This window comes from Sciurus vulgaris, assembly GCF_902686455.1.
Source record: "Sciurus vulgaris genome assembly, chromosome: 5".
NCBI classification, from domain to species: Eukaryota; Metazoa; Chordata; class Mammalia; order Rodentia; family Sciuridae; genus Sciurus; species Sciurus vulgaris.
In genome coordinates this window covers 47,151,622-47,162,990 of record NC_136465.1, presented here as the reverse complement: position 1 = coordinate 47,162,990, position 11,369 = coordinate 47,151,622, and the positions used below count along the sequence as shown (strand labels likewise).

At 35.0% G+C, this 11,369-nt stretch overlaps 1 protein-coding gene across 1 annotated transcript; it reads left to right on the top strand.

The window, feature by feature from the left end:
• The first annotated feature begins 4,514 nt into the window (after positions 1-4,514).
• Positions 4,515-9,512, top strand: LOC306660696 (uncharacterized protein C8orf48). Its single transcript, XM_079139071.1, has one exon. The coding sequence runs from the start codon at positions 4,715-4,717 to the stop codon at positions 5,519-5,521; it is 807 nt and encodes a 268-aa protein (XP_078995197.1). The 5' UTR covers positions 4,515-4,714; the 3' UTR covers positions 5,522-9,512.
• The last annotated feature ends 1,857 nt before the right edge of the window (positions 9,513-11,369 follow it).

Sequence of the window (11,369 nt, the reverse complement as noted above, 5' to 3'; positions counted from 1 at the left end):
AAAGAACATAGATAGAAACTTTATTTAGTATTTTTAACTGGAGAGCTTTTTATCTGTTAACTTGTGAATTTCTCCAATATTCTGTCTACTTATTTATCTTTCAACCTATATACAGAGGTTTGCAATAATATCATTTTATTGGGCAATTTTATATAATGCAGATCATTTTGACCACTTGTTTTTCTAAGTTTAAAACATTTCTGAATTATGAGAAATTTTATATATTTTTATAAATTGAGACAAGGAGAAACATCCAATTTTAAAAATGGTTAAGGTTATAAATACCACTACTAGTTCACATTGTGTCAGAGGTATTCCCCCACAAATTAAATACGATGAAGCAATTGGAGACGTAAGAGTTAGGTGGGCCAGAGTGTAACTCAGTTGCAGTGCTTAGCTGAGTGTGCTTCAGGCCCTGGATCCAAGCCCCAACACAAACCAAAAATGTTTAGGAATTAGAAAGGAGTGGTTTTCTTACCTATAGATAACATGATTGTATATCTGAAAACCATAGGGAGAAAAAAAATCAATGAAAAAAAATAGATGGGAGTCATAAATAGGTTAGGTGTGCCTGCAAAGGAGATAAAACTGGGCATGCTGGATCCTGATCTGATGGTGTTTACACAAATCTATGCATGGTTATATGCGCCAAAGTTCATAAAACTGTACACCAAGAGAAACAAGTCAATTTCAACAGAACAACGACTTTAAAATAATAAAATAAAATAAAAAGCTACTACCAACAATCCAAGAACAATTTGAAAAAAGATTGATAAATTTGAAAAAATGAAATAAAAAAATCAAACTTCTGCATTTTAAAAAAAGTAGTAGAGACCAAATAGAAAGACAAGTTGCAAAAACATTTGTATTTGTGAACCTGTATTACAGAAAACCAAATGCTATTTCCAACATGTGAAGTGTTTTTAAGTGGTTTAAAAGAATTGAAAAGAAATGTAAAAATCCTATTGAACACTGAACAAAAGAAATACATCGGCAGTGCACATAAAGAGAAATGCAAATCGTCCTTATATACAAGAAATAGTGTTCAATCAATCAAATACTAGATCTCGATTTAAAATTATATTAAGATATCATTTCTCATCCACTAGATGGGCGAAAAAAATCCACACATTTGAGTCTATATCCTGTGGGCCAAGCTATTGGGAATAGGTGCACCCCTCAGAGGAATTTGGCAATACATAGAAAACTACATATGCCTTTATCCTTTGATCTAGTAATCTCAGACTTAGGAATCATCTTGAACATGTACTTCCAAAGATAAAAAGGAAAAAAAAAATTTATAATAGCAAAATGCCAATCAAAACATGGAAATCAACTGTGACAAATTCCTACCAAGGAATATTATCCAGTTGTCAAGAGAAATGAGGAAGATATCTATACGTTGATGTAATGTGACATTCAAGATATATTTTTAAGATAAAAACAAAGAGCCATGTGTAGACTATGTTAACTGTTTTTTTTTTTTTTTAAAGAAAGGAGAACAGAAGTGTGTTGATTTATATTTTCCAAAAGAAACTTAAAAAATGAGCAGTATATCTTCAAAGTAATAATCATCTCTAGGGAACATAAGGATAGGAATAAAAGACAAAAAACTAAGGGACCCCATTCATACAAGAGAAGCCTAATATAACAAGGTTTTTCTCTCTACACAAGGCACCATCTTGGGGAGAGGGAGAGGGAAGGAAAAAAAATTTATGTTAGACTTAAATTTATCATTGACTGAGTACTTGCCACAATAAGATTGACTTCCATGGGAATGTCTACAATATTAATTACCAAGTCGATTCTTACAATATCTAGTTATCCAAATGGATGAGAACTTGCAAGGGAAATTACATTATTACAGAGGAAAAATACAGCATTTTCTTTACATATTTAAGTTTTGTTTGCCTAATTTTGCAGAAACTATTTCAAAGTTCATTAATGTTTGCTAAACCAAGAATAAATAATTCTGCAATAAAGTTATTGGGACACTGAAATGTTGCTGCTAAATTTTCTGAGGACATAAATATTTCCTCTGTCATTTCATTGATTTTTCTTTTTCTATAAAATCAATAAAATGTTTAAAATATTATATTGCATTTTTCCTGTGAACTTTGATAAAATCTACCTCTAGTACAGTGAGTAGGAGTGATTTGTATCAATCAGTATTGTATAAAAAGATTTTGAATAAGATAGAAAATTATAATTTTACTCCCCTTTCCCCTTTATGTTGTTCTATTTTTGATTTTTCACTCTTACTTGAAAGATCCAAAAAACTAATTTTAAAATTACTGTAAGTCATTGTGCTTGTTCATAGTTCTTTTAACAATCTCTAAATAATATAGAATATATATATTTTGCCAGTACTGCAGAATGGTCTGAGTTTTTCACATACACATCACTGACAATTTTCACACAGAAAGAAGACAATGGGCAAGTATCATCTTTATTTCATAGATAGAAAACAAATAACAAGTGTGGAATTTAGTAGCATCACCTTTTAAACTTTGCTCAGAGATTGAGTTGAAAAGTTAATACTATATGATTTATATAGAGCAATAGTTTCTATGTTTAAAATCCACTTTGACCTCTATCTTCATGAATATTATTGGATAATTATAGTGCTGTTGAGCTATTTTTCTTCCTTAGATAACACAGTCATTAGAATTCTTAAACTGTCTACTGTTTCTTGCTACTTGTTAAAAGAAATTAATTGTATAATTTTCCACTAAATTTATTGGCTTCTAGAATAAAATTACTTTTTAGATATCTAAAAAGGGAGATTACTTCAGAATTTTAGCATATGAAAAGAGAAATATACTATATTTAAAATATAGTTGATATTATATAGGGAAAATGATTCTAATGAATTCTGTATAATTATGAATATGTAAAATGTTCAGAAAATGAGGGAGAGTTTTGAATTCAAAATGAAAAATTAAAAAAATTGAGTCTTGATGAATTTCATTTGAACTACTCTCAATTATCTCAATTATTTGCATTTCTTCTTCTTCTTTTTTTTTTTTTTGGTACTGGAGATTTAACCCAGGGATCTCTTAACACTAAGCCACATCCCCAGTCCTTTTTAAGACAGGGCCTCACCACAAAGTTGCTTAGGGCCTCTCTAAATTGCTGAGGCTGGCCTCTAATTTGCAGTCCTCCTGCCTCACCCTCCAGAGCTGCTGGGCTTAGTGGGATTAGGCATGTACTACCACAACCAGCTGCGCCTTCTTTTTGAAGTCTAACATTATGTGATAAAATATAATTCGAGTTGAATAAAAGAAGTTGGAGTCTCTTTATCTTTAGTATGAAGCTGGTTCATATTTGAGAGATGCTTTTTGAATATCACACATTTCACAAAGTTAGTTATATGTGAATATTAAATATGTCTAGGTCAAACTGAATACAGTCCCCCACCCCCACACACGAACACCAAGGGGAGGGAGAAAAGGAGAGATAGAGATTATTTCAGATACTGACTTAGACTCAGGTATTTACTAAGATGTAGAAAAAGTCCATCTCCAGAGTTAACATTTTATAATTCCTGAGAATTGTTAACAAAACTACCATTAAAAAAAAAAAAAAAAAAAAAAAAAAGCTTTGTAAAAAAAAGATTTCATGGGTAACAGCTTAAATTTGAAGTTTTGGGAAGGAAAAAAAAATTAGATTTTTTTGAGCTATTGGTGCTAATTTTCCAAGTCCACCGGACCTGAGAGAGGTGATGTTTCTGTTTCCATAGTCAATCAACTCATTCACTCCACAGAGATTAACTGAATGGCTACAATACCTCTGTTGATGCTGGTCAGATACTAGCCTGAAATACTGACCTGGTATCGGCCTTATCAAAATCACACAAATACAAACGGGAAACCATACAATTCTGTAAAGTGTGTGGGTCAGGGGTGCGCGAGAAGCTCTTCCTGCGGAAAAGCCACTTGAAGGAGGAGTAATCGATCATATAAAGAGTATTAACGTGGTAGAGGGGAGCTTGCATGTGCAAAAAAGCCCGAGACATTGTCACCTGGGAAAACTTCGAGGTCACCAGTATGCTGCAGCACAAAGTCGTGCAAGAGGTCGCACAGAATGGTTTCAGTATTTTGATTTATATCCTAAAACATGCTGTGCAGGCAGGTAATTATAAAAAACGGACAGGTTTTTGCTTGGACATTTTAGCCAGCCCTTTTTGTTTGTCTTTAAAAGCTGTTCGCCTTTAGGCGTGGCACAAACTTTCAGATTTACCCTTGTCTTTGTTAGAATACTTAGGTGTACCACCAATCTGACCTTACTCTCCGCCCCGAAGCAATAAAATTTGCAACCTTTTCCCACCAGCTATTTGATTTCTGAACTTAAAACAGTACTAAGTTGAAGTGCAAGAACTCAAGGTTAAGGCGGAGATGCCAGACCCTGCAGCACCGCGCGGGCGGAGCCGGGGACTGGGACAGCGAGGAAGGGGCGGGGCGCCGCGGCCATTCATTGCGCACGCGCGCGTTGCCAAGGCAGCGGGGAAGGCGTCACCCGGAAGAAGGGCCCGCTGAGCTCTTGGCCTGTAGGCTCGGGCCCGGTGGGCTCAGCCTTCACTAGTTCCTGAGTTAATCCTGACCAAAGCAAAGCAGATGAGAAGCCGTTTCTGAGGCAACGTGATGACCATCTGCCCAGAAGCTTGGGAATTTAAAAAGATCAAGGAGAATTGGTTCAAACCCATGTAAGTGCTATGGCTCACCTTTCTGATGAAACTGTCAGGTCCTTTACTGATGAGGTACCGAGTTCTGGTTCACTCAGCTCCTCTGGAGGACAGCAGTCCTGGCCCACCTCCTCTGGGACAGAATCGGATAGTGGAGAACTAGCCGCAAGCTTGGAAGAACTTACCAAGCAATCCGAGCTTTCTGATTTAAAAAATAAGGAAAAGAAGTTGACTGAAAAATGGATCAGCTACCTCAAGGACAAAGAAGCTAACTATGAACGAAACCAACCAGAGGCCAAACTTCAAACAGAAGTTACTCGATTGTCCGATGAAGAATTGAATGCCCTGCAGTCTTTTTGCACCACTAAGATAAACTTAATCCATCATAGAGTGGACTCTAAGAAGAAGAGCAACAGACACAAAAAGCTGCACTTTAGATTGGATCCAGAGTCTTCAAAAGTAAATGCCTTGACGTGTACTGTCCCTGATGAACTTTTGAACAGAATCTATTTTGAAAACGTGAGGACAACACTAAAACAGGTGGCAGCAACAAAGCAACACATTTCTTCACGATGTCCCAATTGTATTAGTAAAAAAGCAGAGCTGGCTCAGTCTGTATTCCTAAAACAAAAAAAGACTTTACTGGAGTCACTTCTCCTCCATGAGAAAATAGATGAACATCTTCATACCACAGACCTTCTCACCCATGTTGTAGAAGCACATCAGGGCCTTCCCAGGCTTTCAGATGACCCTACACTAATCTGGAAAAGACTGAAAGAGAAAACTCAGATTGGATACTCTGGTTTTGAAAAGTCAGATATCAAGCGGAAGATGTAGCAAGATGGAAATAGGACTTCATTCACCATTTTTCCTCTACCACTTCTCAAGTCTCTTACCCAACCAAACAGGAGATGGTGATTATTAATGATAATATGTAATGTGCATAGATGTTTCTGTTGTGTTTTTGAATAACTGACATTTCTATAGGCAATTTTAGAAACTTATGTAAGACTTTGTTATGCTACCTTCCTAGATTTGAGTACTAAGAACTTTCCATTCAGTACCTTTTTCAGGTTACATAAGGTAATGCTGTAGTTGGAATAATTACAAAAACTTTTTACAATTCAGGAGAGATATTGGTAGTTTGGATTAGGTTGTTGACAGTACAGGAAGAAATTCAGAGATGTAAGAAATACTTAGGAAGTAATAATTGTTTTGGTGATTAAATGGTTATGGGGATTAAATAAAAGGTAAATGTTAAAAATCTTACTAAGGTTTTGATTTGTGCACCTGTTTCATAATTATTTCTTTAAGATGGGACCACTAGAATAAGACCAAGTTTGATGGAGTAATCAAGACTCTTAATTATTTGCACATAGTAGTTTGAGGTGTATTTGAGGCATACACATTCAGAGTTTGAGGAAAAATTAGGTTATCACGCTGGTAATGTAGAGGAAAAGTCCAGAGATTTGAAATAAAGGGGGCAAGGGAGGAAATCATTGGCATTTGTTGGAAACTGAAGTCATAGATATGGTGTGCTTCTCTGGAAGAGAACAGAGGTAGAATAAAAGCAGGGTTAGTACCAACTTCTGAGAAATGCATTGGTATTAGTGGCTAGATAGAAGAGAATAAATTTGCAAAAAAGGTTGAGAAAAATTATCATAGAGGGATAAAGGAAACCAGGAATGTGTAATAACATATATATCAAGGAAAGAGAATGTTTCAAAAAGGATGGTTTGTCTAAACATGTCAGTGCAACAGAGAGATCACATAAAGTTGATTTAGACATGTGTTGGTCACTGTTGACCTTAGCTGTAGCCATTTCACTTATAGAAATGGAATAGACAAAGTAGGTTGAGGAATAAATGTGAAGTAAAGAAATAAAGGATATGAATATAGACTACTCCTTAAAAAGTTTAACCGTTGGGGGAAAAGATGAAACTAGAAAGAGATGCAGAGCTGAGGGAAGAAAGTTAGGTCACGAAGATTATGAAACTTCTGCTGTACATCCTAATTTCCATTCAGAGGAAACAATATCAGTCCCTGAGAAATATGATGTTCTTAAAACATTTATGGGGGAAAATATTACTTCGAACTCTGAAACATCATATTAATTATTATCTCAATAAATATAAAAGCCTAGAGTTAGTGACATTAGCAGGAGGTCATTTTTCCTACATGTCTAACATCTAAGCTATTTCAGTGAAAGAAATGTGCAAAAATCAGCACAAAAGAGTCTTTGTATCACATTTCAATTTTACTGTTGACATTCATTTATATATAAAGATTCTTTCCTGTAAAAGTTAGCCTTTATCCTTTTAATAAGTCATTTATAAATAAGATGGAAAAATCATCACCATTTGCATAACAATAACCTTTTATTTGAAAACCACATTATATCATGCTTCATCCTTCACATCTCAATATATTTACATTTTACATTATCAGAATTCAGAATAATTTTCCATTACATTTCTCCCATGAAAGGTCATGCTTGTTTTCAGTCAACCAAGTTAGCCATCTAAGAGTCATCTTTTGTTCTTCCTTTAAAAAAAAGGAGCTCAATCTCAAGCTATTTTTCAGAGGATCATTTGATCCCTGCTCTTCAGCGTCTTCTGACTATTTTCATCTTGTTCCCACACTCTGTATCATCTCTGCCCTCCTTCTTCTCCTACTTTCGCCCCTCTTTAAGCCATTCTCTATGTATTTGTCAGAGTGATTTTTCTAACACAAATTTGTTCAAGTATTTCTGTTAATTTAAAACAAAGTGACTCTAAATGGTTTATCTCTGCTGCAGGAATAGTTCAAACTAATTAATGCTGCATATGAGTACTTTACTATCTGGCCCCAATTTACTTTTCCAGTTTCTTCTTCTGATATCTCCTCCCCTCCATGTTCAAGCCTCTACAGGAATTGTAATTCCCCATTCCTGCTTTTTCTTTGTGCCACTCCAAGTCACATGTACACATTTGTTTGGCTCTAATTCTCTCAAGTTGCCTTTTCCAGCTGGCATATTTCTTGTTCACTTCTTATTTTAGCTTTAAAATTTTATTATTGTAAATAGTACTATATTTAGAAGGTCCAAAAATCAAAAGGACATGACATGGAACTATCCTTCCACCCTGTTACTATCCATCTCACTCTACCAAGTTGCTGGATCCCGGCCCTGCATTGGTTAACTTTTCACTTTCTCGAACATGGGGCAGTTAGGTATTCTGATATGAGAGCAGAGGTAGAGGAAACTGAGGGAACTGGGGAGCAAGTTTTTATCAATCAGGAATGAAGTATTTCTGTACTGAGCCAGGAAATTGTATTAGTGTCAAAGGACTTATTATTCATGTTATCTATAAATAACCTCTTATATTAATTTCTTACATATCCTTCCAGTGCTTTTTTATGCAAATATAAATATTAAAAATAGTTTTATATGCACTCTTGCTATGGATTAGATGTGTCACCCAAAGATCTATATGTTAAATGCTCGGTTGCCAGCCTGTGGTGCTATTGGGAGATAGTGAAATCTTTAAGAGGTGGGGCCTAGTGGGAGGAAATTAGGTCACTGAAGCTATTCCCTTAAAGGACATATTAGGACCCCAGACCTTTCCCTTTTCTTGACTGCCTCAAGGGAAGCAGCTTCCTCTGCTATGTGCTCCTAGCATAATGTACTGCATTGCCACAGGTCCCAAAGTGATAAGGCTGACCAACCACAGATTGAAACCTCCAAAATAATGGAGCAAAATAAAACTTTCCTCTTTTTAAGTTGTTTTATCTCAGGTATTTTGTCACAGTGGCAGACTGCTCACTAATACAACTGTCTTATTTCCCTTGCCATTCTTCTCTGTAGTGGTAATATATCATATAAAAATAGAAAATTATGATTGTATACATATATATCATAATTTACCATTTGACCATTGTTAATAGTACCATTCAGTAGCATTACATTCACAGTGTTGTGCAACCATCACTATTTCCACTATATATCATCACTTCAAACAGAAACTCTGAACCTATTAAGTAATAACTCCCCATTTGCCTCTCCCATATCCTACTAACCTATAATATATTTTGTTTCTATGAATTTACCTATTCTAGATATTTCATGTAAGTGAATCATAAAGCCAGTCTTGTTTTTTGACTAGCTTTATTTACTGCATAATGTTTTCAAGGTTCATCCATATTATAGCTTGTTATAAGAAACTCACTCATTTTTATGGCTGAATAATATTCTAGTGTCTGTATAGATTACATGTATGTTTATCCTTTCATCTGCTGATTGACACTTGGGTTGTTTCCACTTTATGATTAGTGTGAATACTACCGCTATGAACATTGGCATACAGATATCTACTTGACCACCTGTTTCTCATTCTCTTGGGTCTAGACCTAGAAATAGAATTCCTGGATCAGATGCTAATTCTATGTTTAATTTTTTGAGGAACTGCCAAGTTGTTTCCACAACAGTGAAAACGTTTCACATTTCCTGCAGCAATGTACAAGTGTTCCAATTTCTTCATTTTCTTGCCAACACTTTTTATTTCCCACTTACAAAATTATAGCCATTCTAGCAGGTGTGAAGTGGTACCTCATTGAGATTGTGATGTTCCAAATGACCAATAATGTTGAACATTTTTTTTCATGTGTTTAATAGCTTTCTACTTTGGAGAAATGTCTATTCAAGTCTTTTTCCCATGTTTTAAATAAAGTTGTCTATTTTGTTGAGTTGCAAGTTATTTACATGTTTTAGGTTTGAAATCCTTATCAGATGTATGATTTTCAAGTATTTTATCCCATCCATGGATTATCTTTTCAGTCTATTTAATCCTTTGATGCACATAAGTTTTTAATTTTAGTGAAGTCCAATTTACCTGTTTCTTTTTTTGGTTATTTTTTCTTTCAGCGTCATATTAAGAAACCATTACCAAATCTAAGGTCATGTAGATTTTTTCTTTGCCATTTCTTCTAAGAATTTTATTATTTTGCATCCCATGTAAGTCTGCTGTGACTCAAATACGTCCTCCGCAAAGTTCATGTGAAGAAAGTCCCCAAATTCATGTGTTATTGCCTTTGGGAGATAATTGGAATTGGATGAGGTCATGAGGGTGGGTCTCCTATGATGGCTTGATAAGAAGAGCTAGCACTCTTGCTCTGTCTCAACATGTGATCCCCGTCATGTTATGATGCAGTGAGAAGGCCCTCCACAGATACTGAACAGTTACTGGGGCCATGCTTAGACTTTCCAGCCTCAGAACTGTGAGTGAAATAGATATCAGTCTATTCCTTATATTCTCATTCTCAGGCATTTTGTTGCAGTGATAGAAAATGGATTAAGACACACTTTTAATTCATTTTGGGTTAATTTTTCATTTACGGTGTAAGGGTCAAATTTCATTCTTTTACATATGGTTGAATGTTTTTTTCATCATCACTGTTGAAGGGACTTGTTCTTTCTCTATTGAATGTTTTTAGCATCCTGGCTGATGGACAAGATCATAAAGGTGAAAGTTTATTTATGGACTCCCAAGTTCTATTTCATTTGTCTCCATGTCTATCCTTACGTCAATACTATACGGTTTTGATTACTGTGCTTTGATTAATTTTGAAATCAGTAGCATGGGACTTCTATCTCTTTTATTCAACATTTTGAAATCAAGACATGTGAAATCTCTGTTTCTGTTCTGCTCTTTAGGGTTTATTGAGATTTTATTTGAATCTTATGATGAGTTTTCCCATTTTTTGTGAAAAGTACCATTGATAGAGATTGCATGAAACTATATATTGCTTTGGGTAATATTGTCATCTTAACATTATTAAGTCTTTTGACCCATCCATGTGGGTATCTTTTTATTTACTTATGTCTTTTTTCCTCAGTATTTCATAGTCCACTTGTACAACTCTTGTGCCTCCTTGGTTGAATTTACTTCTAAGCATTCTATTCTCCTCATTGCCATTTTGATGGAATTTTAAAGGCATTCCTTTTGAATGTTCATTGTTAGTTATAGAAATAGTTGATACTGTATCCTGCAACTTTGCTGACTTAATTTACTAGCTTTAACAATTTTAAAAAGTTTTTCTTCATAATGTTTTAGACATTAGATTATGTCATCTGCCTAAGAGATACATTGACATCTTCCTTTCCAGTTTAGGTGCCCTTTTCCTTGCCTACTTGCACTGGCTCTAACTTCCAGTGCTGTCATGAATAGAATTGACCAGAACACCATCTTTGCTCTGTTCCCAACCTTAGAAGAGCTCTCAGTCTTTCACCTTGAGTATATTCGTTACAGGTTTTTCAAATACGGGATTTTCATGTTGAGGAAATTCTCTTCAATTCTTGTTGATTTTTCTTAAAAATCACAGTAGTATTTTGAGTTTTGTTAAAAGTTTTTGTTAAATCAGTTGAGATGATTGTGTGGTTTGGTGTACTACTTAATCCAGCCTGAGAAACCTCACCTTCTTTGCACTCATAATCCTTAAACATGACTAATTAGAATTAAAGACTGCAGCCTGCATGCACTATGTCATTAATATGCATTCATATTAAGACAAAAACATGTTAGCATCTTTAACCTGTTCTGACTCAATGGTGAGCAAGTCAAGGCTGGAGGCTCCATCTTACATCACATCCATAGTGCCTCACATATGATCATACCCAACAAATGTTTTATGGATGAAAAAATAAGTGCTT